General features: G+C 38.2%; 1 protein-coding gene across 1 annotated transcript in view; it reads left to right on the top strand.

Annotated features, from left to right (window-relative positions):
- LOC121857448 (AP-2 complex subunit mu-like) overlaps positions 1-27,149 on the top strand; it is a 96,815-nt gene extending 69,666 nt beyond the window's left edge. Inside the window, exons 9-10 of the mRNA XM_042353536.1 lie at positions 3,135-3,246; positions 25,189-27,149. Coding sequence (XP_042209470.1) covers positions 3,135-3,246; positions 25,189-25,323 — 247 coding nt within the window. The 3' untranslated portion in view covers positions 25,324-27,149. The remainder of the gene's footprint in view (positions 1-3,134; positions 3,247-25,188) is intronic.
- Positions 27,150-27,409: the final 260 nt, after the last annotated feature.

Raw genomic sequence — 27,409 nt, 5'->3', positions numbered from 1 at the left:
TTAACAAAATTTTGGTTAACGAATTAGCTCCCATGAGGATTTTCAATTCCATTAACGAACAAAACTTTGATTAATGAAAGCCTTACGAGAAACACGGTTTGTTGTGAGCATCAGCTGATCGGTTAGTCCGCCAATACAGTAATTGGTTCTATGTTTACATTCGTTTCCAGTGGAGTAAATATCAAGAAAGTTGGTCACTTGAATATTTTTTTATTTTTTTTATTAAATTTATTGGTCACTTATTTAATTAACATATTGATAATATATACAGTACAGGGAACAGTTTTTGTGCGCCTATCAGCTGATTAAATCACCCACCAACGCTTCTCAGTTTAACGTTGTTTACAGTGGAGTGAATATCCAGTTTGTTGGTCTCTTGAATATTTTTGCATTTTTACATTAAAATTATTGGTCATTCTGAAATTTAGTTCACATATTGATAATATACAGTGAAGAAATTATTATGAAACATGGGGAAGGCATTAGAACCAATGCACTCTGTAAAGAATATGGCGTGTCATCATCAACTGCCTCTACAATCAGCTGTTTGATATGTAAACAAAGCTGCCGGGAATACGACATACACACCTCAAAGTAAGTTAAAATACTGTATAGTATTCTATTGTTTTTTATTTATTATTATGCTGTACAGTATACTGTACAGTACTGTATTTAATTTATATTTAATGTTTTGTTAATTCTATTACTGGTATACAGTACTTTGTATGTACTTTTTCTGTGAGTTGGAACCAATTACCCAATATCCCATTGAAATAATAGATTCAGTTAACGAAAGACTCTGTGGAATGAATTGTGTTTGTTAATCGAGGGACCTCTGTATTTGCAGATGCATAATACACAAAATTATTATTTATTAAGTGGTGATAAATACACTACAGTATTTACTAAGTGCTGAAGACAGATGTTGTAATGTGCATGGGAGGGAGCTAGGATGATCATGGTGTTGAGTGTGGGATTCGTATTTTGGGAAAGTTGATTATTTTATGTCGCTAAATAATATGAGAATTATAGTGAAAGTGCATAAAGATAATTTAAAGGGTTCCTGTGGGAGACAACATGCTTTTACTCCTCTTCCCTCCCTCTCTGCCTGCTGCTCCTAGATCACTCATCTCCCACACACATTATACCCCTACAATCTTTATTTGTTCTTATTTTTTCTTTATAATTCTGTACATTACAGTACTCAATACAGTTTTCTCTTTATTAATAAGACAAATTTTTTGTCGACAACCAGAATGTCTGATTTTCAACCCAGAAAGGTCTATTTTTTTTAATGTAATAGTGTTTTACTAACTTTCTTTTTGTGGCATCATAATTGAAAAATCTTGAAAATTTCTCTTGTAGCAGCGTCAGGCAACAACTCACCCAAAACGAATTTCCCAATGAATGTAATGATACCAATTTATGTTTATCTTTTATTATGTTTATACCAAATCTAACTGCTAGTTAAGATAAATTAAGTAAATTGGGTAAATACATATGCTATTTTTTGATGCTGCTCTTAGTAAGCTACAGTGTACCAACCCGATTTATATAATTATAATTTTGATATACTGGAAATACAGCATCTGTCATCTTGTGATTAGGTCATAGTCCAGAAGATCCCTAACATAAGCACCACTGAGTGACTTCTTCATATGTCATATGTCGGCCTTGCTTATTTTGGATATCAATAAAAAGTGAACTATAGTTTTCCCTAAACATAATGAAAATTATGGAATAATGTTTAGCAAATTTGGTTCTGAGGTGTACATAAAGAATACGATACAGTGCAATGCCATACAGTATATATTTTGTATTCCTGTTTGTGGGCAGTAGGGGGTCTGGTGGAGGGGAGTTGAATTGCATTCACCTATTTTTCATTGATAAATAGTTCACTAATGCCATGATTCTTCAGGAGTGTTCATCTTAGCATTGCAGGGGATTGTTGTACAATATAGTCTCGATTTACGTGGATTTGGTTTACGCGTTTGATCAGAAACGCGGCATCTTGCCAGACCGACAATTTTTATTTACGCGGTTCATTCCATCATTTACGCGGGAAGTGGTGCGCACAAGGTCGCCCAGCTGAAGATATTTGTTTTTAGCTCATAAAATTCATATAAATTACCCTGCCAGAATATAATTTACATTGCTGGAATTCTTACAAAATGGTGATTAATTTGAACATAAACATCCTAAAATTTACATTAGACATACAAATTTTAGATCTAATTTAAGAATTTTATTAGAGAGCAAAAATTGTATCTTTTGTGCAAAATATATGACGTTTATATTCAAATTATTCGCAGTCTTGCAAGGAATCCAGCTATGTCAATTATATTATCCTAAACATAGTCTGAGGTATTATTTATTACTAAACATAAAAACTTAGTCTTTTCTCCCAAACATTTCTCAGAGAGGGAGGAGCCAGCAAGAGTGGGAAGAGGGGGGGGGGAGTTGAGTCCATTATTTGAATGGACATTAACCATGACTGTAATTCTCTTAAATATTAATTGTGTGTGCATTCCATCATTAAATTAAGATGTCATTTTTACTACAACGTACTACTGTGTCGGAAAAAGTGTAGTTTGGGGGTCGGCCCAGTCTTTATTTCAATTAATCCCATGCATTCTGTTATTTCGTTTACGCGTTTCTCGTTTTACGCGGACCTCTACGGGTTCAATTGACCGCGTAAATGAAGACTATACTGTAGTTGTTTCTCTTTGTTACTCCATCTGGACTGTAGCAAAGCTTAAATCCCAAGGTTGTTCATTGGGTTTCAAATAATTTCCAAAAGAGAATACTGGGAATACTTGATGATGAATACCTACTAAATTCAGACATACTGTAGTTCAGTGAGTTTTTTATTTTTTATTTTTTCCACAGCAGCAGTCCTGACAACACACAACACCAGCATTTTCCAGTGAAATACTTTTTTTAAAGCTTGCAGCAACTTTTCTTCTAAAGAGTATGATTCAGTTTTGAGGGAAGACAATGTGTGTGACCTGCAGCAAGAATGGTTCAAGCTCCCTATTCATAGCAGGCTCAGACAGGGTGTTTCAGTGAAGGTATTTCACGGGTCAGTCATAGAATAAGACTTCATGCTTTAGTCTTCCAATTTTTGCTTTCAGGATAAAGCGAATGGGTGGCATGAAAGAATCACAGATTTCTGCTGAGATAGAGCTGCTGCAAACAGACACAAAGAAGAAGTGGACCAGACCTCCCATCTCTATGAACTTTGAGGTAATTATAGTTTGGATATGTATGTACAGTAGTGCAAACCTCTTGTCTTTGTTTACTAAAACTATTAACAGATATTTTTATCATAAAGACTGGGTTTTTATTCATCCACTGGTTACTTGTATATATTAAGAGCATGTTAAGATTGAATGGCTTTGTGTTTTGGTTTTGTAAACTGTAAGCCTTGCACTTTTATCAGGTCCATCTCCTGTTAACTCATAAAAATTGACAGTTTTATGTATTTTACTAAGTATTATTAATGATTGTGCTGGTGATTAGTCTGCTGTTAATTCCATTTATATTTTCAAATAGAAAATCACAGAGAAATATATTCTTTGGAAAGTTTGCAAAAAAAAATTTGAACAGGCTGAAAAGCAGTTTGATATTTCGCATGACCTAATGATGGATATGCTGTATGGTAGAGATTGGAGAAGATTTCATTGAAGTTTCTTCCAAATTCATCTATGTTTTCCTGTTTTTTTTTTCCTAAGCAGTGAGCTCATGTCATATACAGGTACTGTTCTTGTTTCCATGATGTGCACACCACCTCCTGGAAATAGTAGCTCAACTTTATATGGCCATAAATGTAGTGACACTACCACTACACCTATTCATTTGGAAAAGTAGCTTAACTACTGGCACTTTGGAAAAAACATTAAAAAATGGAATACAGTGAGTTCTGCTATAACGCGTGTTTTGACAACGCGAATTGGCTCTAACGCGATTTATGAATAGAGGAACGATATTTGTATAACGCGAACGCTTATTTGCTGTAACGCAATTTTTGCTTACTATTTCTCCAATTTTGTGGTATTAACTGTGAATATCTCCAAGAAGCGTTCTGGTAATTGCATTCCCGGTGATGATCGTAAAAGAAAGGCTATAACCCTTGAAGAGAAGCTCGATGTTATCTACCTCAAAATCACCCTTCTCCCCCATCAAGTTATATTCATAATTTTTCAAGGTAAAGTGTTACATTTACTGTATGATTTCATTATTAGATATGAATGTAACATTTACTTTGACTGTGCTATCCTTTGTGTTAGGCTAACTACTAAATTTTTTTCGATTTCGAGTAGTAATCTGCACCTAACCCTAATTTCTCCATAAGCCCTGTTATTTCTATTACGCGAATTTCTATAACACGATGTTTTACAAGAACACAACTATCGCGTTATAGCAGAACTGACTGTATTAATAACGAAAAAGCAATACGTATTTGTGATTAGTTTTAAGTACACTTACCTCTCGTTTTATGCTGGGGTTACGTTCTTGAAAACCACCGCTTAATATAAAAATTCGTAAATTAAACATTATTTTCCCATAAGAATACATGTAAATGGTACAGGTTAGGGGAACCATCATATACCACACAGGGAAGGAACAGTGTTCTCACTTAAACCAAGCACGCGGCCTCCGACACATGATCTCCTCTCTGATGGCAGGTTGATCACATTTAATTTCACATCCATTCCGATTGTTTTTCGTGCCTTTTTAGCTTTAGGCGCCCCAGAGGAGGCAGATGGATGTTTTCCAGACATACTCAATGGGGAAAACAGCATTTACCACTAAAAAGGTGCGTGATAAACACACACTGCAAATGAGAGCACAGAGAAAAAGTAGTGCTGGTGTGAACTGAGAAAGCGATATGCGGGAAACTTGTTGGACGTCGTCACAGTTGTTGTACAGAATACTTGATTATCATCATTATCTTCACCATTAGTAGTAATAATCTTTATTATTACATTATTATAATAATTATTATTCTTAATAATAATAATATTAAAATTGTTGATGTTGATATGACTGCGACTTTATAGTAATAACTTACAAGCACCTCACCAGGCATCACACATACTACTCCACTGCCAGGTGACCAGGCTAATACGTGCAGCAAATTTAAACTGTCTTGAGCGCGTTATTTCAAAAATAGGTGCTCATAAATTAGCTTTTGCTATTAATTGAACAATCGCATTATTGCAAAAACGCTTAAATCAAATGCGCATAATATGTGAGTTACCTGTACAGTGGTCCCTCAGTTAACGAACACAATTCGTTCCAGAAGGTCGTCCGTTAACCGAAAATTTTGTTAACCGAATCCATTGTTTCAATGGGATATTGGGTAATTGGTTCCAGCTCACAGAAAAGTACATACTAAGTATAAAAAAAATTGCAGTAAAGTACACTTACTTTGAGGTGTGTATGTAGAAGGTTCCTGGTTGATGATGATGATGGGAATTAGAAGTGGGGTGGAGGAGAAGGGAGAAGAGAAGGAAGTGAGGATGGAGTAGAAATCACCTTTCAGGGGACCCATGCTTGATGCAGTTATTTCACCAATAAAATTTTAAGTTCTCTAGATGTAATTCAAGATTATTTTCTTTAAATCAACACTACACTACGCTATATATTATCAATATGTTAACTAAAGTTCAGAATGACCAATAATTTCAATGAAAAATGCAAAAATATTCAAGACACCAATAAAATAGATTTTCTTCACTGTAAACAAAGTCTCAACTGACACCTTGTGACCGACTCATGCATCTGATGGGCGCACAACAAACTAGTTTCCTGTACTGCATATATTATCAATATGTTAAATAAATGTTAAAATGAGTAATAATTTTAATATAAAACATGCAAAAATATTAAAGAGCACAATTTTATTGATATTTACTCCATTGGAAACGAATGTAAACATAGAACAGATTACTAAATTGGCAGACTAGCCCATCAGCTGATGCTCACAACAAAACGTGATTTCCGTAAGGATTTCGTTAATCAAATATTTGTTCGTTAACCAAATTGAAGATTCTTATGGAAGGTAATTCGTTAACCGAACCATTCGTTAACCAAGGGATCACTGTACTATACTGTACAGATAAGTGATATCTCTGTTAGCCAGAACAATTAGTGCAGAGCATTTCCAGGGATGAGAGATTTCCAGGTAACGAGACGACTTACTTAAACCCGGAAAAATTCCTTATCCCCGGAATATTTTCCGGTTACTGGGAAAAGTTTCCGTGTGTCTAAACTACGCTTCTTGCACAGATGGACTCTAGCCCACATCCCCAGAATGTTTCTGGGTGCTAGGGAATGTTTTTCGAGAGTCTAAACTACCGGAATCTATCAAAGCAGTTCAAATTAAGTTAGAAACTCAATTTCTTTACTAAAATAATCCAGAATAGTTTATATTTAAACACTAAAATTCTATATGATACAGGTGTGAATGAAGCTGTGTGTTACAGCAAAGACTGTTATTTTCCACTCCCATGGAGCTGTGGGGGATTAGTGGTCTCATATTACTGACCTTCTGATGCAATGACAAGTCACACATTGTTGGATGGGAGATTAGTGGGTCTCAAGACCTGAAGATGTCTTGAATAAAGACAAAAGAGAAGTATAAGTATAAATGAGCAACGTTGTATCCGTCAACATTACATTACACAATATTTTAAAATATGGAGTGAGAAATCAGAAAGTCGTGGGTAAATTAAAGATGGAGTAGAAGCATGCACTGGTGTTGCCAACTGCTGCTCAACAGCTGATCTTTAGCTCGCCTCCTCTCAGTGACACACGGAAATTTGGCATAAAATAAGACCCTTTCTGGATGCTTGCTGTTTTACATTCCCGTGTTGGTGTTGTGTGTGCGTGTGTAATAATAATAATAATAATTAACAGTTTATTGAAAAAATTCAGCAGCCCGAAGGCTGAAAATATACATTAGACAAAAATGAGTACATACAAAGACATGGGGATGGGTGGGTCATTTAACAAAAGCTTTCATTTCTAAAAAGAACATGAATTGAACATACAAATTATTATAGTTAGCAGTGTATGGCCCGGGCTGGTCGCTTGCCCTACTGTGTGAGGTCATGTAGGCCACATTGTACAGTAACTCATCCATAGGTGTTGACATGAAGGACCTCATATGGTCATGGAGACACCAAGTAGTGTGGTGTTCACTAGGTGTAGTGACTCGTCTGCTGATGTTGATATGAAGGAACTCACGTGGTCATGGAGAGATTGTGTGGTGTGGGATGGTGTCACAGTACCTCACTCTCTGTTAAGTGGTGTTGTGTTATCTTATGGTAAGGTGTAAAGCTGATCCACTGTTGTTCCCAGGGTTGACTGATTTACACCGCCTGGTCAGAAGATAATGGTCGGTTCCCAGGGGTGCTTAACTCTGGGTGTGGACCGTGCTGGTGGGTCACGGCTCACGCTGGTACATCATGCCCTTAGAATTGGCAGGGATTAGGTTCTCAAATTGACAGAGAATAACATTTGCTGACCGGGGGGAGGGGGGTTATATTCTTGCTTGTGTGCAAAGAAATGTAGTATACAGGCAGTCCCCGACTTACGACAGGGTTAGGGACCCAAATCCAGGTTGTAAGTCGAAAATGTGAAAATAATACATATAAAATCTAAATTGGGTGTCTCTTTTTCTTCTCAGCACCACAAAACTCTCACTTTTAAGCTTGCCAGCCATTTTAAAGGGAATTACAAATGAAAATTTTGTCAGTACACAGCACAATCACTGACGTCGGGATGTCCTATATATATATATATATATATATATATATATATATATATATATATATATATATATATATATATATATATATATATATATATATATATATATATATATATATATATATATATATATATATATATATATATATATATATATATATATATATATATATATATATATATATATATATATATTTTTTTTTTTTAGTATAAAAAAATTTGAATGATCAAAACCGCAATAAAAAAAACGCGAAAAAACACAGGATTACTGTACAGTTCATTTACTGTAAGTTCAGGTTGTGATAATTTATGTGGTGGCAGTTTCGAAGCTTCAGGACATCACTTGTGTATAATGAGTCTCCATATGCCCTGGTTTATTCATTGATCAGTTGTCTAAGTGTATAAGCAGCCCTGTCGAGCTATTATGTATCAATTAATTTTAAATAGAAATTATCATGTAAAATGTTATAAGACAATGGTTTAGTAGTGTTGTTAATGTGTGTGTGCTGTGTAAGTGTCCTGGCTTGTCACACACACACACACACACACACACACATGGGGGAATTAAAACAACAAGCATCCATTTCTCTAATCACCCACATCTTTCTGCTTTCTCACTCCATATTTTAAAATGTTATGTAATGTAATGTTGAAGGGATACAACTTTGCTAATTTATACTTATACTTATCACAATCTCCCAAAAAAGACTTAAGGTTTAGTGTTTATTCAAGACATCTTCAGGTCATGAGACCCACTAATCCCCCAGCCAAGAAAGGGTGACCTGACATTCCATCAGAAGGTCAGTAATATGAGACCACCAATCCCCCACCCTACCTCCACCTGACATTGAATCAGGTCAGGTCCCTCCCCAAAATACTTGAGCTTTCGTCTTTATTCAAGACATTTTCAGAACATGCTCTCTATTTTTTGACCTCAGAAAATTTGTTCCCAAAGCCGGAATTTTTATTTTTTAACTCCGGCTTTGGGAATTATTTTCCGAGCTAATTTCATTTCCGGCTATCGGAGAGTTCCGGGTTTGAGGGATTCCGACTAACGGAGATATTACTGTATTCCCTTTGTGTTTGCCCTTACGACAATTATTTCTTTGACCTGCATTGTATAATTATGTGTGTAGACACACAAAATACATACAAATAAATAATAATTGGAAAATCCTTTCACAAACAATCAGAAACAAATGTATTAAAAATGTGAGTCTACCCTCAAGTCAACCCTGTAGCGTGTTATTAATAACAAAGTACGGAATTGACAAGGGTAGAGTCTTACATTATTAATATATTTATTTTTGATTATTTGTGAGAGGATTTTCCCATTATTATTATTTGTTTGTATTTTGTGTATGTGTGTCTACACACACACACACACACACAAACATACATACATACATACATACATACATACATACATTACATATATATATACAATTCAGGTAAAAGAAATTACTGTCTCCAGAACGAATGGCTTCTTGTCCCGGCGGTGAAAATGCCAGCAGTTTTAAAACTACCCTTAGACATTCTTGAGTGGTGCATCGAGGGTGTCATCCATGAATAATCGAGGTCAGCGAATTAAAAATCCACAAATTGTCAGGGCATGCTGAATTCACTGGCTTAAACACTGATCCCACTTCTTTCCGAAATGAAATTATCACTTCTGACGGGAATACAGTAATATCTTCGTTAGCCGGAATCCCTCAAACCTGGAACTCTCCTGTAGCCGGAATTGAAATTAGGGCTTTGGGAACGATTTTCCGGAAAATTACAAGAAAATTTTCCCGATATCTAGAAAATTCTGGAGTTAGGGGAGTTTTTTTTCCGGGTTTACGAGGTGAAAATTAAGCCCTTTTTGTGGAAATTCTGAGAAAAATTTTCTGCTACCCGGAAAATTCCAGTGTATTCACTGGGAGTGAATAGACTGGTTGATTATGAGTTGTTGATAATTTTTTACAATGGTTGGGTTATTCCCGAAAGTGTTCTGCACCAATTGTTCCGGCTAACGAGGATATCACTTACGTTAATATCCTTGTGGTGAGGATGGGTCAAGGAGAGGGACTTGAGGAAACGGCCAACATTGGCCGGGGACAGCTCCACAGCAGGTCTTGACCCTCCGGTGGTCAAGGATGTAGTGTAATGTATGTTTGTGTAATAATAATAATAATAATAATAATAATAATAATAATAATAATAATAATTAACAGTTTATTGAAAGAGCATGACAGCTGGAAGGCTGATAATATACAGTTACATAATTGGGGAATGGGTCATATGGTTGACAAATAATATACAAGTAACATAAGTCATGCAAATAGGATATATAATAACTAGATGGGGAGAAGGTTATACTACAGGGCATTTCAACATCGGGACAGTGCAAAAGTAATATTGACTGGGAGTGAATACACTGGTTGATTATGAGTTGTTGATAATTTTTACAATGGTTGGGACTGGGCTGTTCTTGTAGTTATCAGTGCTCATATGGTCTGGATGTGGTTGTGGTGTCGAACAGCAATACATGGACGAGGAATCTCTGGTGGTAGTAGGAGCCGGTGTCGAGGATGGTACAGAAGCTTCTCGCCAAATTTGCAGATGAGGTCGTGGTGATGATCACAGAACCAAGAGGGTCAGTGTGTTGAAGGCTTCTTGTTATGTGGAATGGGAGGGGGGGGGGACGGGGGAGAATATTCTTGCATGCCTTCTTTTACACTTTTTCTAGGTGTTTCTATTGTGTAGCATTTAAGGAGGAGTACCAGGCAGGGGAGGCATAGGTGAGCTTGGGAAGTATGAATGTTGAGTAAACACTAAGGAGCTTGGGTGTAGGAACTCCAAGGGACTTGTGTCGGCGGAGGAGGTGGAGACAAAAACTGGTGTATCTGACATTTTTTAGTTTTTTTTAGTGACGTCGAGGACCTGAGTGGAGTCCACAACCTGGAGTGTGTTGGGACCCAAAGTAATGGATGGAGGTGGGACAAGGTCGGAGGAGAGGTTAATGTGCATAGCCATGGTCTTTTATATGGTTGATGGTGACGTGGTTGTTGGTGACCCAATTTTGGAGACTGTTCAACAAATCCTTGAGGGCAGTGTAGTCGGGAGCCGAGTTATTGACACTGATCCCAATGGTGGAGTCGTCAACATATTTCCAGGTAGCAGAGGTTTCTCTTAGGGCATCACTGATAAGCATAAGGAAACAGAGCGGTCCCATCTTGGTACCTTGGGGGACGCCATAGTTGAGTGACTGAAAAGTTGAGACAGCCCCTCGGAAATGTATGGTTTGGCGTTGGTCACTAAGGAAGTCTATAAGCCATGATATAAGACTTACTCGAAATCCTTGGTCGATAGCTTTGTTGCTGATTAATTTGTGGTCGACTAGGTCAAATGGTTTGGTGAAGTCAATGGAGGCAACAGTCACAGACGTCTTGTTTTTCCAGATGGTGGTTTATGTAGTCGAGAAAGCTGACAAGACAGTGAGTGGTGGAGGAAGTTTTCATATTGCCAAATTGCTGAGGATCTTTGGCGCCTGCAATATCAGCATAAGCCCAGTCAAACACGAAACTTTTGCATATTAAGCTGGGTATTGGGGTGAGGGCAATGGGTCGTAGATCATTTAAGGATTGTGGGCTGGTTGACTTGGGCACTGGTGACATATGAGATCTTCCAGTCAGCTGGGCATCTTGCTTGGCTGAGGGAAGCATTGATGATGGAGTAGAGGGGTTTAACTAGTTCTAGGGAGAACTCCTTGTAGAGTTTCATTGGTAAGTCGATAGGGGTGGTGGAACGATTTAGCTTCAATTTGTCCAGATGTTTTGCTACTTTAAATTCTTCAAGTAAGTCAGTGGGAAAGGGGGCTGGTAGGTAAGCAGGGAGACTAGTTGTGTCAAGCCGGTGGAGCGTCTGGTACAGCATATAGTTGCGAAATGATTGTTTGATTGCTCAGCTGCATCACCATTAGTGAGATGGCTAAGGAAGGAGAGGGGGTGTCTTATTGTTTAGTCCACAGAGTTCTTTAAGCTTACCATATTGACTGTTGTTGGTCTGGTTCAGGTTTGCAACTTGGTTGGGTAATGGGACTTCTTTGCAGTGAATATTTCATGGATGTCTTGGTTGCGAAGGTACCTGTAGCGGTTGTGGTCATTGAGATAAAAGGCGATGTGTGTCTGTTGCATAAGTCTTTTGATCCGAGGTGGGAACCAGGGGAAGTCAGCTGGATGTGATCTGATGGATTTCTCGGGGAAGAAGTGGTGGTGAGCTTCCGTGGTGGTGTTGGTATAATTTATCCATTTGGTGTCCACGTCATCCACATAAAGTACTTCAGTCCAGGGATGGTGAACTATCCACTGCCCAAAGAGACGCACTGCAGAGTCAGTAATCAGCCTGTAGGTCTTGATGTAGGGTCTCTGTACTTGGCTGGTAGTGGGAGCTGGAGACTAGAACACTGATAAGTGTGTGCTACTCCCGATAAGAGGCATTGGTTGAGTTGGTTGGTACTGGTCCGCTAATTCAGTTAAGATAAGGTCAAGGGTATTTTGATCGTGTGTAGGGAAGTACACAACTTGTGATAGTGACAGCTGGTCCTGGATATCAGTGGTGTCAATTTTGTTATAATCCCCACATAATACTAGCTTGGCACATGGGTACCTAACTTTGAGGTGGTCTGAGGTGGTAATGAGGTGATTGTTAAGAGTGTCTCTGGTGGTTGAACGAGGCAGGTGGTATGCCACAGAGTACAGCATGCCCTTAAAATTCATGGGGGTTAGATTCTCAAAATGGCCGCGATTAGCCAAATCTGCAAATAAAATTTGCTGACGGGGGGGGGTTACACTTTTACTTGTGTGCAAAGAAATGTATACTGTATGCCCTTTATGTGTGTGTGTGTGTGTGTGCACGTGTGTATGTGTTTGTGAAGGCCACTCAGTGAGCTTTACTGCGTGGCTGACTCACCCGCCTTCCTCCGCCCTATATGACGTCACGGCGCACACACACACTCAGTCTGCTGGTTGACACCACTGTCACTTGACTGCCTGGCTGAACTGTGGCGTCACTTAGATGATGGTTTGAACGTGGAAGGAGCTTTTTTTTATATAAAATATGTGCTATGGTATTTTATGATATACTAAGTATCAATTTTATTGTTTATCATAGCAATTGTTGTTTAGAAGCGGTTATAGTGCTGCAGGTGTCAGGCACATGAATAAATGACTTCAGTTGCTTTCATATTGTTGGACTAAATTAGAATTTTTATCAAAGGGGACAAAGTTGGGATACCTGGAAGATTCAGATAGTTGGAATTCAGATTAAATGAATTGCACTGTAAATTAAATAAAATCTACGACATTGGATTAACTGTAATAGTGGAGACGTTCTGCCCACAGTGACTGACCTGACATGAATGGGGGAGGTTGTTGGGTGTTTCTGGGTTAGTACTGCAGGAACCAAATCTTAACAGGGAGTACTGAATATTAATTCTGGTGCCTTAGATACTCTGTGGTGCAATGTAGAGTACTTTATACCCAAAATATTGGGGTGTTACAGCACCCTCCCTCCCCACGTTCATGTACTAGGTGTAGTGAGCCAACACACACCCGACCACAACAATAACAAACACCAGACTAACCAAGCGTGGAGCGCAGCGTGGCGAGTGTTACTCACGTGGCCAAATATGCCGAGATTGTCCCAGGTAATTTTATGTTAATCAGCATTTCCCCGAGTTGTTTTATAATAAATTCCGAGACCATTCACGTGCCGAGTTATATGAAATTCAGAGATATCGAATGCCGAGTTATCAAGAGTTTACTGTAGTACACTTGACCCGCTTCTACCTGATGTCCCCTGTAATGCTCTGTCACCAGACACTGGTCCGTGGCCTCACTTTCATGGCATCCATGCCTTGGTGGGTGGAGTGGAGCACTTCCAACACCTCACCCCGAAGGGTCTGTGGTACCACAACTTGGCCCTCATACAGGGGAGCAGCCCATCATGTGTGGACAATCCAATCCGGAACCTGTAGTTCAAGGTTTTCTCCTTCAATTTTAACATTATAGAGTTTGGGTTATCCTTCAGTCTCCGAGCGTATTTCAGTTACCATATATTGCAGCCTATAATTCGACTTTTGAAGCTCCAATTTTTGTGTTCAAAACTAGCGTCGTCTTATACAGCAAGTATAAAATGTCAACCTCTAAGTACGCTCCACCACTAGCATAAAATTTTCACTTTACCCTACTGGTTGGTCTCAGTCACTTAATTTCCAGCACTCACAAACAAGTTTGACTTAATTGTAGCACCTTTCAAAACATAAAATATCTTTCGGTGTTAACTACGGTTTCATACAAACAAGCATTACTAGGGCATTTACTTGTAATATCTGCTGTTAAGTTGTTTAAAAAAGCAGTTATGGTATATTCATGTATTGCACATAGATTTTGTAAATGTTTACATGAATGTGGTGTAAAGTTGTCAACAATGCAGGTGCCTGGGAACAGCTGGTTGGCCTGCAGCAGCTCGGCCAGTGTTGCCATCGCCACTAGTGATTCGTTGGCAGAGTCAGCAGACCCATATGATGGATGAACTTTTTTGTCTGGTAATGATGAACCAGAATTTGAAGGATTTTAAACTTAGACAATTTTCAATGGTATTAAACATTAAATTAACTTTTAAGAAACTTTTACAGTAGAACGTCGATTTAAAGTGATTCAATTTAAGATTATTGATTTAAAGCAAAACCCACAATTAAAGACAATGTTTTAATTTAAAGCGAATCTTTCCTATTTTGCGCGAGTCAATCTGGCGCATCATATTTTAAATTTCACGCCTAATCTTTCTCTGGGTATGCTATGCTGTCCTAAGGGCAAAGCTGTACTGTACATGTACTCAAAATAATGTACTAAATATAATGTACTAAATGATTACTAAAATTTTTGTCTAGTGCAAACTATAGCATGATTATATTCAAATTAATCACTATTTTATAAGCAAAAAACATACTAAATCTAAAAGACAAACAAATAAATACTTGACTAGATATTGGCACAACTGTCAAACATGTCCCTCCCCCCCCCTCCCTCCCTCAGCCAGGGTTTGGTGGTTATAGGCTTAAAGTTTTTATCTTTTGTAATATCACAGACTAAAGTTAGGAGAATATAATTTGCATTGCTAGAATCCTTGCAAGACATCGAATAATTTGAATATAAACATCAAATATTTTGCACAAGAGATAAAAATTTTAGCCTTATGTAATAAAATTAATTAGAACTAAAATTTTTATGTCTATTGCAAACTATAGCATGTTGATATTCAAACTAATCACTATCTTATAAGAATTCCAGCAATGTTAATTATATTCTCCCATGTCAGTTCAATAACAATTTATTAGAGAAAAACTTAGTCACTCTTAAGGACAGAGAAATATATAAGCACTAGACCTTGGCATCAACTGTCAAACATATCACCTCCCCCCACCTCCCCTCTCTTCCCATCAGCTGATCGCTAGTAAACAGACCATTTCACGTCCCATAATTTTAGCTGTGTTGATTTATGAGTGTTTGTTTTAACATAATACTACAAAAAACAATGTTTTGTTTATTCTAGGAAAGGGCTGAGGTGCATCTGGGTAGACTCTCAGTTTTTTGGGGTATTTTGTGTTTCTCTCAAGTACCAAACTAAATTACTGTATCCCATTGAAACAACACATTGATTTAGTGCGAATTCTGTTTAAAGCGACCTCTCTTGGAACGTATCTCATGTTATATCGACGTTCTGCTGTATTTTGCATTGTTTTAATTATAAGTAAAATAATAATTTACTAGTACCAGAGACTGTAGACTTCGTTCACTTGTTGCTGCATACTGCCTACACATTGAACTACCATTAATAATATAAATAATGTTAATTGAATGTTTTATTTTGTATTGGTTTAGGTGAAATGAGATAACCTTTTTTAATCATGTACAAAGAGTCTGTGTGCTTGTTGCTGTATACTGCTAGTACATGATACAGGTGCTCCTCGACTTACGACCGCCGTAGTCATACAAAAAAATTTCAAATTACATACGCATTTTCTAGTACCGAAACGTTTCCGTCCCGTACGACGGCGTGGGCTGGGCCGCCTCGTAGTGGACAGCATCCACGCCGTAGCTCGCTCAGTTGGTGTTTGGCCGTCGTTGTTGTCATTAGTGATTGCGCTATGTGCTGACAATATTTTCGTTTTTAATTCCCTTTAGAATGACTGGCAAGCGTAAAAGTGAGAGTTCTGGTGGTGCTCAGAAGAAAAAGAGACAGCCAATTACTTTTGAGATGAAAATGAAAATAATTATGCAATATGAAAATGGAAAAACGGTAGTAACCACTTCACGCGACCCTGGCTTCTCTCACTCGACAATATCAACAATTTTGAAGAACAAGGAACGAATTCTTGAGGCAGTGAAAGGATCAGCACCTACAAAGGGATCAATAATAATGAAAAAACGACAAGACCCTCTTCATGAGATGGAAAAATTACTTGTGGTGTGGATGGAAGGTCATCTGCAAAAACGTGTAGCCTTAAGCCTTCTAACCATACAGGCTAAGGCAAGAAGCCTTTTCGAAAGGCTGAAAGAGCAAGCAGGAGATGAGTGCGACCAAAACTTCACAGCAAATCATGTGTGGTTGAAAAGGTTTAAGAACCGTTACAGTGTAAAGGTGAGTGGAGAGGCAGCAAGTGCTGATGTGGGTGCTGCCGAAGCTTTTAAGGAGGAGCTAGATCGTGTCATCGTGGAGGGAAATTACTTGCCTGAGCAAATATTTAATGTGTATGAAACTGTCTTATTATGGAAGCGCATGCCAGAGCAGACATACATCCACAAAGAGGAGAAAACCATGGCGGTATTCAAGGCATTCAAGGACCGAATCACACTTCTGTTGGGAGGAATGTAGCTGGTTTCAAGGTAAAACCTTTCGTGATATATCATTCAGAGAACCCATGGGCTTTTAAACATGTCAGCAAGCACACACTGCCAGTGTTTTATTGCAGTAATAAGAAAGCATGGATGACCCTAGCACTGTTTGAGGATTGGTTCCTGAGTTGTTTCATTCCATTAGCCAAGGAGTATTGTCTGCAACAAGGGGTTGCGTTCAAGATTTTATTAATTTTAGATAATGCTCCGGGACACCCACCACACCTGGACAACCTGCACCCTGATGTTAAGGTAGTCTACCTTCCACCTAACACTACCTCTATCATCCAACCCATGGACCAAGGTGCTATTGCTGCCTTTAAAGTGTATTATTTAAGTACGAACTTCGCTCAAGCTGTTGCTGCTACTGAAGGTGAGAAAATGCTTAGAGAGTTTTGGAAGGGCAACAACATTTTGAAATGTATAAAGAATATAGCTGCAGCATGGGATGAGGTTACAGGTCTGTGCATGAATGGAATATGGAAGAAGGTTCTGTAAAGATATGTGAACAGTTTCAAAGGATTTAATGAAGATGAAGCAATTTCTGAGATTAGTAACAAGATAGTTGAGTTGGGTAAACAGCTGGAGTTAGAAATTGATAATGAAGATGTTGTGCAGTTGGTTGAAAGTTTAGCAGAAGAGCTCAGTAACGCGGATCTTATTGAACTAGATGCACAGAAAATTGCAGAGGAAGAAGAGAGACAAAATGTAGAAGAACCTGCACCCCGAAAAAAATTTCAGTGAAACAAATGGCAGAGGCATTTACTACTATTAATCAGTGGTGGGCACAACTAAACGAAAAGTTAGCTTCACTGACCGCTAATCTGCCAACTAAAAAGTTAACTTCGCTAACCCTAAACAGCTAAAAAAAAAATTAGCGGAAGCTAACGTTAACCGCTAACTTTTATTATATAAATTTAGCTTCGTTTGGGCTCTAAAACCCTTAAAAACAGACCTAGAGAGCTGAAATTTTCATATGTTGTCTTGTAGCTTAGACATAGAGCTTTCCAAAATGATATAGCATGCCAAGATCAGATGATGATCAAGGTGTACACAAATAATTAAATGAACAAATGAAATTTAACATTAGTTTACATTCAAGTTTCAACATACACTTTATAATCTTTATTTACTGTACGAAAAGACAGAAAGTATTAAACGAATCCAAAAACTATAGTACTGTATAGCATAGGTAGCAAATAGCATCATGCCAAGATCAGATGATGATCAACTTATCAAGGTGTACACTGTACACAATTTCACAAAAAATTAATTTGCATTCTCATACAACCTATCGGCCTTATTCATTATTCATGTAAATATGCAATACCAACCACATACACATTATACCAGTGCATTTTTATATAACTTGTATAACACAGTCAGCCAAGCGTGCCTGACTGGCTGTTTGGAGACACGCGTCGCGGTGCCATACGCTTACAACAGACAGGAACAAACATGTATATATTTTGTTAGCGGACTTAAAGTTAGCGGAACTAAATTTAGGGGAGCTAATTGGTCCGCTAATGGTTTCCAAAGTTAGCGAAAACGCTAATCCGCTAACGAGAAAGTTAGCTTTGCTAATTAGCGGTTAGCGGAACCGTGCCCACCACTGCTATTAATAAGGGGGTGCAAATGTTTGACGGAATGGATCAAAATGTTGAGCGATTTGCAGAAGTTGACAGAATGATCCAAGATGCACTTGCTTGCTACAGGGAGATTTACAATGAAAAGAAAAGGCAAACTGTGCAGTGTAAATTGGACATATATTTTAAGAAGTCCCCCACTGCTGTCTCCTCACGCCCCACCACTGCTGCCTCTTCACTCCCTAAAGATGATCCAATACCTTCAACAAGCACGTATGTTAGCCTGTCTGAAGAAAGCAACATTGATTATCCACCCAGCCCTGTCTCCTCTTCTGCTTCATCCAATTAATGTAGTCTCCTTGTTTAATTAAAAAATTATTGAGGCCCCTTGTGCATTCAGCTGACTACATTGAAGGTAAGTGCACAGTAACACTTTATGCACTTTTCATTATTGATTACTTTTACTGTACTGTATTTCATTTTAGATTTTATATGTATTATTTTCTCATTTTCGACTTATGACCTGGTCGTCGGTCCCTAACCCCGTCGTAAGTCGAGGACTGACTGTCACTATAATGCACAACATGCTTTGTTTATCATGTACCATAATTATTAAGTATGAAAATTTTTTACTTATCAATATAGAGTATTTAAAAAAATAATAAATCAGTACTAATAAATTGTCATTACTCACCAAGTGTACAGTGTATCATGTTTATGCTTGTTACTAAGTGTATTGTTGTGATTTGTTTACACCACATTTGTGTGCTCTGGTAACATTTGTTTAAAAAAAAAAACTGTAGTTGACACCGAAAGGTATTTTAACATTTTGAAAATGCTACAATTAGGACAAACTTGTTTTTGAATGCTGTTAAAAAATAAATGTTGGCAAGTTTAGCTGACAGCGAGGACGTAACTTTCAAATTGCAGCTTAGGGGGTTGACTTAACTGCCAGGTACAGGCCTAGATCAACAATTTCAGTTGAAATAATTAAGGTTGTATTATACGCCAAGTCGATGTATAGGCCACAATATACGGTATGTCCTTGAGTGTAGGAAAACTCGTGAGGCTCTCCAGCAGTTGCTAACATGGTCTGATTGACTCCGGGGTGATCTCGAACCCAGCGAATTCCACAGTATCTAATGCAAATTTAAATTTTTCCGGGTTAAATACAATGCTGTTTGTACTGCAGAGAGTGAGGTAGTGGCAGGCCCAGAAAAAAACACCGCTCAATGGAGTCGGCCCATAGGAGAGTCGTCACTGCATTTTTCCTTGTATGGTGCGTCACATGTGATGAGGTTGAATCTATGGTTGTATCCGTCTCCTGCTGCCAGGTAGCCCTGTGGGGTGGTCATGTACCGGTAACGACCCCAGTGTGTGATGAACGTAGTGTAGTCTCAACTGTTCTCATGAAGCCCCACACTGTGATATTCATTTCATGCATCCAGAATAGTCTTCTTGGTGTTAGTTGGCACAGAGGTCACCTGGTGGAAGGGTGGTGGTGAGTTTGTCTCACTGACTCTTGGTTGAGAGCTTGAAAATTGACTGTCCTTCGCAGTAACCCAACCTTTTTTGCCACGATTACCATCCAGTGGCACCATTTGGTTGGGTCTCTGGCGGTACTTCCTCCAGGGCTTGGATCCTTACTTCCTAATTCAGGCCTTGTTTGACCTCATCCTGCCAGTGTACCACTATTTGCCTCACATCCAGCTTGAGGAAGATCGCCAGTGGCTCTCCATGCATCATTGGCAGCTGTTGGTGCTCACATATGTTAAATGCACTGGAGGCATACCTATCCTGTGCTTCTGTGGAAACTCTCCAATTGCCGGAAAGTTATCCTGAATAATGTCAAGACTTGAACAGGCCTGTTGACTGAGGAAGAAGTCTGAGCTGTCCTTGGCAGTGTAGCACAACTGCTTGGTGGATCTAACGTGGCTACCCTTGGCATGCCCTGTACTGTTGATGAAGATAATGAAGACGCCACCCATCAGTCATCCGGTTGTTCTCCGTCATGCAGATAGTCTGGCTAACCGGCAGCAGATCGCTCGGCTGTAACCCCAAGAGTGACAGGAAGAACGGGCCAGCAATGTTGGTCTGGGCTCCTGTGTCTGGGCAGGATCTAACATCACTGGCTAGTTTCAGGCGGCTACTCCTGAGACGTAGTCCCAACTCTTGGTAAGCCGCCACATACAACGACACATATGGCTATTGCGGTGCCTGCCAACACACCCAGCCCATGGTTTCGTGCCACAGTCGGTGATCGACTATGAGGAGCCTACAGCTGGACTGCTTCGTGGTGCCAATTGATACCATGGACATGAAGTCAGAATTCATTCTGGTGTCCCATGTCGTCATACCAGCATTGCCAGGGTTGTTCACTACTGTCCCATCTGGCTTGAGCTGGCCTGATTGACAAACCAGCCAGACTTGCCACACAACAAGCATCTCTTGCCCCAGGCCTGTCACTTTTCCTTCCTGATGTCGGCCTAGGCCCTAGCCCAGCGGTGTCAAACTCAAAACCTTTCGAGGGCCAATTCTTATTTTAATTACCCTCTTCAGGGCCAACACAACACAAGTGCTATACAGTATCACATATTTGCAGGATTGAAGTTTACAGGTTCACACATTGCCTTACCTGGCTTACCAGGAATACATCATTTGGATTTGTCTGAGATTAATAAAGAAACTGATAGATAGGTAGATACAGTAGAAGTCAGAAAATCCGGACTGCTCGGGGATTGGGTCGGTCTGGATTTTCGGATTTTCCTGATTCTCAGGCAGTACTTTTAAAATTAAATTTTAAGGAGGAATAAAAAAAAGATGAACAGGTAAATTTTGATAGTTTATTCATTAGAAAATTTCAGAAATTTTATTGTAAGGCTCAGACGAGGCTGTGAATTCTAGAATTTTATTCTTTGCCTTTTTTATATCGTAAATTGTAGACTTTCCGATGTCGTATGTTTCCATTAGAACAGTATTGCTCACACCACGTTCTAGTTTCTTAATTATTTCAAATTTGTCACTCAATTTCAGCGTGTTCTTCTTTCTCTTCACACTACAAAGTTTATCTACTTAAGGAGCCATTATTATGGGCTTGTAAATACGTATGCTATATATGGTAAATGGAAAGAGTAGGACACAAAATTACATACGTTGTCACAGTTTGATTGCTCGTTTTAAAATGGCAACCGCGTGGTCGCTTGTTGTCGCTGTACAGCTGTGGCGCTAACGCATGTGCGGGCACGCACACAAAAGCCCGCTAAATTTAAAAAATTTGAGTTTTTGAAAAGTCCGGGTTCTCGGGTGGTACGGATTTCTGGCATCCGGATTTTTTTACTTCTACTGTAGACGTTTTATAATGAGCAAAAAAAAAAGAAAGGAAGGAAAAAGACAAAATATGAACCTGGACTGAACCCATACACTGGTGAAGCCTAGTGCAGGGCGGTGGTTTGCGGGTTTGATGCGACTGTCAAGTGAACAAAGTTTCCCTACAAATCTTGTATATTCTTTTCATTTCAAAGGATTGACTGCACATCAAATTTACATATAGTTAGTCATAGCTATAGATAACCGAGTGATTAAAAAGCGAAGTATAACTCACGATTTCTCCAAAGAAGTGAAAAGGGTCCAACAGCATACATTAGTTCTCGTCTGTTTAGCCTAATGTTGCAACGTTTGGCTGCTGCCTTTGTTCAGATACCAGTAATGGCTGAGGCTTCATTTTTTATTTCTTTAGTGATTTTTATTTATAAGCATTTTCCCTTTACAGTAGTGTTATTACTAGCATTCACAATATAAATTCAATTATTGCCACAATGATGTAAAGATCATTTTGGAATTTACTGACTTTTTCATATCTGCATTTTTTCCTTCATATCTACTTCTATCATAATTTCACGGGCTAATAAATTTTACCGTCATCCCGCGGGCCACACCTGACTATCCCAAGGGCCACATTTGGCCCGCGGGCCATGAGTTTGACACCCCTGCCTTAGCCCCATGTCCTGTCTTTCCGTAGTAAATGCATTTCAATGTTGGGCTAATGTCTGCCACCCTGAATTGCTTCTGCCGTTGGAATTCTGATATCTTGGCGTGAAGTCCTGCCGTGTGGTCAGGCAGGAGACCCTGTGATCTCACGCCTGACTCCTTGGCTTCAACAAAAGTCAAAATAGCATTGAGGTCTATGATTTCGTTGTCTGGATGACTGAGTAGGTCCTTCTGGATATCTACATTGAGCAGGCCTTCCATGACCTGATCTCGGATGACCTCGTCTACATAGCTAACGTTTGTGTCACACCCATTTCTTGTTGCACTTGACACTATAGCTACAGACAGATGTTTGCCCTTTGACTCTGGCAGCAAAGTGTCACACGCTCGCCCTCATCCTGTACCAGTGCTTAGTTGCACCCGTTCACTATCCTGTTAATTTCTCTCACTGTCAGTCTTCTGATTTCATGAAGGAGGTGGGTCTTATTCTTGGTGGAGTGCTTGCCCCCAGGTTTCTATGGAGATCTCCGCGAAGAGCTTCCTCACAGCACTCCAGAAGCTGCACCGCGACAATGTCCCTATTCAGGCCAGGGGCGGTCTTGTAGGTGGCCCATCAGTCCATGAAATAGACCCAGTCCTCCTCAGTTAGGCCAGCAGTGAGCTTGGTCGTGTGGTTTTCTGAGATTTGGGTCCTTCTGTCGTGGTCGTGACCATGCGAGGGCACTGTGGCGGTCGCTGGTGGGTGCACATTTGCCTGGTGCATCTCAAGCACCTGGATGGCCTCTGTTTCGGACAACTCTGGGGTCTCATATAGGCATGCAGGGCTGCTGCATTATAAAATTCTCTTGTGTGTAAAGGACTTAGTGTATCCTTCATAGCATAGATTCTTATCCTTCTCACTTCACCATCAATGTTTATGAATCAGAGGAATAGACACTTGTCATTTTGAAATGTATTTAATATCCTTGATCACAATAAATGTCCATACACTCTGTGAAAGATCAGAAAAACAAACATTACACAAGTAGTATTACAGGTTGACAACCCTTTATCCAAAAACCGAAAAGCTCTGAAAACTTTTTTTTTTTTAAACAGGGATTAGCCCACCCGGGCATAGATCACTAACTCACATCGGGGCCTGGTGGGCGAAAATGTCATAATAATTATTCATAGTAAATAAGATTTTCAATTAAAATACTGTACACCAAAATAAAATAATAATAATAATAATAATAATAATAATACTGTAATAAAATAATGATAATAATAATAATAATAATAATAATAATAATAATAATAATAATAATAATAATAATAATAAAGAAATACAAGAATGAAAAAAAGATCAAAAGTGAGAAATGCGACCTAGACCTATGAATTATTATTATTATTATTATTGTTATTATTATTATTATTATTATTATTATTATTATTATTATTATTATTATTATTATATTTTTTTATTATATTTTCGCCCCCCAGGCCCTGATGTGGGTCAGTGATCTATGCCCGAGTGGGCTAATAAAAAAAAATAAAAAAATACAGTATAACCATTCTGAAAACCGAAAAATTCCGAAATGCCTCTGGCCCCAAGGGTTTCGGATAAGGGATTGTCAACCTGTATCAATGAGTATCATTGTTGATATTTGTTAGTAAAGCTCCTAAAAATATTACCTGTGAAATGTGAACTTTTCTGGTTTAAAAAGCATTTGACCTCAATACCGTACAGTACAGTATTTGCAACTGAATTTTTCTTCTGTTAAGCCTAACCTTGTAGGCATTATGGACATGCAAGACAGGCATACAATGTTTCCTTTGGTCACATTTATTACAGCTATGAAAAGTAGAAAATTTTTGAATTCCTTATTGCAATATGCTAGTGTGAGGAATGAAAGGCAGCAGATTCAACTATGAGGATAAATCTTCCCATGAATGAACCTGATTAAGGTAGGGAAATGTTTGTATCTAAGTAGAGTTGGTTATGATTTATTCCAGCTCTTAGTTTAGTACAGGTACAGTGATATCTCTGTTAGCCAGAACAATTGGTGCAGAGCACTTCCGGGAATGAGAGATTTCTGGATAACGAGACAACTCTCTCAAAGCCAGAAAAAATCCTTCATCCCCGGAATTTTCCGGGTATCGGGAAAATTTCTCAGAATTTTCTGGAAAATGTGCCCCTCGGAAAATCTTTCCCAAAGTCAGAGTTTTCCTAAAAATTCCAGCTTTCGAAGCAATTTCCCAAGAAAATTTTAATTCCGGCTGTTGGAGAATTCCTGGTTTGAGGGATTCCGGCTAACGGAGATATTACTGCTTTATATGGGTTTATTGTCACTTACTACTGTTGTTTGTGCTGGTGTGTGATGAGCCACACTGCTACTCCTTGGCTGCCTTCTTAATACCTTTGTACAAACAGTCTTCACACTAGTCAATATCAATTTACTTTTGTTCAAACTCAGTGTTGATCCATCATTTACCTTTGATCATAATTTTAGGAGTTTATATTTAATAACCCTTGAACCTATGCAAAGAAGTGAAATACTTTTCAAATTGGTTCTGATTAATATATATTAAGTAGCATTTGCATATTGTTTACAAAAAGCAAATTTTTTCACCAGTAACTGTTATGTGAAATACTGTACCTTTTATGTTGTGTGTAGATAATTGACATTAGCATGTAGTATAATAATGGTCAGGATAATTACAGGACTAACATATAAATAAACTTCAGATAATTGTACTATAACAGGTATGTAAGATAATGTTTGTGCTATATGTCTTGTATTTACTGCAAACACATACCTAAAATGAACTTGTTGAAAAGCTGTTCATGGCTCTTGTAAAATACTCCCATCATGTAACATTAATGATTTATTTTCTTTCTTTTTCCTCTACCAAAGGTGCCGTTTGCTCCATCGGGCTTCAAGGTTCGCTACCTGAAAGTGTTCGAGTCGAAGCTAAACTACTCTGACCATGACGTAATCAAATGGGTTCGTTACATCGGCCGTTCGGGACTCTACGAGACCAGATGCTAATGCCCTGCAACTCATTTCCAATAGCCTTTTTTTTTATCATGCTATAATAGTATTGCCTTCATTGTCTGATAGGTGAAAATATGAATTAAGAGAAATTCCACAGATTGGCCTTATTTTCTTGAATAAATACATTAATGTACTGTGAACAAGAAGTATATGAAGTTTGGAGAAGAGCGGTTCTTGTAGGAATATTCAGTGTCTGAAACATTTAAGACAGACATTAGAAGAGTAATATATATATATATATATATATATATATATATATATATATATATATATATATATATATATATATATATATATATATATATATATATATATATATATATATATATATATATATATATACATATACATATACATATACACTGTTAGTTGTCGATTGTTATTATTGGAATTTAGTGAATGTGAGAAAATTTAGTGACATTCCTCAATATGGATACCAGGGATACCAGCATTATGACAGCCTGTACAGACAGACCACCTCACACTTACACAAGTGAAGGGTAACTCATGGACTATCTTTGGTATTTTAGTCTAATTACTGGTGGGTAAGAAGGCATTTCTTGTATTCATAGGTTGTTATTAATTGTAGAATTAGTTAGCAGATGATGATGTAAGAATTTGTTCATCAGTTGCTTGTACAGTATATGGTATTTTGATGTCTATTATTAAGTAGGTTTTACTTGAAGTTCATGGGTTTATTATATATTTACCTTTCTGATAGAAATAGAGACCATTTATAGTGAATGACATTCCTTATTATTCTATTTTTTCTTTTGTATATTTAGAGTTTTGTTTTCATGTCAAAAGATACAATTTTACTGCTGAAATATAAAGAATCTCTGTCATCTGTTATTGAATTAAGGTGATGTTGAATATTTAGGTAGAAGAGGTTGAATCCACAGGTTACTGGAAGTTAATGCTAAATCACATGGAATGTTCTGGAGCTACAGTCTTGTTTGCCCAGTCAGCACCATAACCCATATAAGTTGAGTTTGCATTAAACCTCAGTATCAGGTTGTCGGCATTAAGGCAAATGGTGGTTACCTACACCTCAACAACATGCTAACAGCATCAAGTGCTTTGTTAGCCAAACGGTTCATTTAACCCTTGAGTTGTTGCATGGACTTCCAGCTTTCTAACTACTAATAGATTAATAATTAGTTCTCTATTTCAATTCTTGGGAGTTATTGCACCTAGTTGAGCTTATACCAGAGCAAACATCTTGCTTAGCATGGAGGAAGGCATTACTAAACTAATTCATCCTGTTGGAATGGAGTGGAAATTTTGGCCGCCACTGGCTAATGGTTAACTTTCTATCTTATTTTTTTAACATTCTCTTTGTGTTTATTTATTTTTTTATGTTGACAGGACACAAAAATTATCTGCTTTTTTCTCGTTTAATGAATATTTTAACTATTAGATAATGATTGGCTGTTCCAGATGCACCATTAGTGTGTCTGTTGATTGAAATGTGTGGAGAGAAACACATACTTGACTTGCTAATCATAGAATTCTTTCCCATCACTGCAGTCTAGCAGAGCCCAATCCTATACAAAAGACAAAGTTGCATGGTTCTTGCCTGGTCAGCATGAATTTTGCAGTAATGTTGAGTTCCGACCGGCCGATGTTGTGCACCCGTTTGATGACGTCATGGTTGCAAGTTTTAATGGCAATTTGATCTTGAGCTATCCCAATATACAAGCATGGGTTAGCATTGCCTGACTCCAGCTGATAATAAGTTTGTGACCATCTGCCTCAGATGCTGCTGTTGCTGCTGCTGCTGGTGTAGTTGTAGAGAAACAAATGTACTCATAAATGTGTGTCTGTCTTTCATTGTGACCTACTGTCTGGGGATGGCAAGATCTTCTTTTGGACTGACGATATTTTTGTGAGGAAATAGTGAAAACTTGAAATAAGAAGCTTGAGCTTTCTTCTTTTTTTTTTTAATGAATTGAGACAATTCTTTTTGATGGATGACTGCAGTACATAGTTTACAAAGAAAATGAATATGAAGACTTAATGATTTTGTGAAGTTTGATGCATCTCGTGTAAATATAAATGACATTGCTAGGTACAGTAC

Source organism: Homarus americanus, unplaced genomic scaffold (genome assembly GCF_018991925.1).
Source record: "Homarus americanus isolate GMGI-L3 unplaced genomic scaffold, GMGI_Hamer_2.0 scaffold51859, whole genome shotgun sequence".
Lineage (NCBI taxonomy): Eukaryota > Metazoa > Arthropoda > Malacostraca > Decapoda > Nephropidae > Homarus > Homarus americanus.
This window is presented reverse-complemented; position numbering and strand designations above follow the sequence as displayed.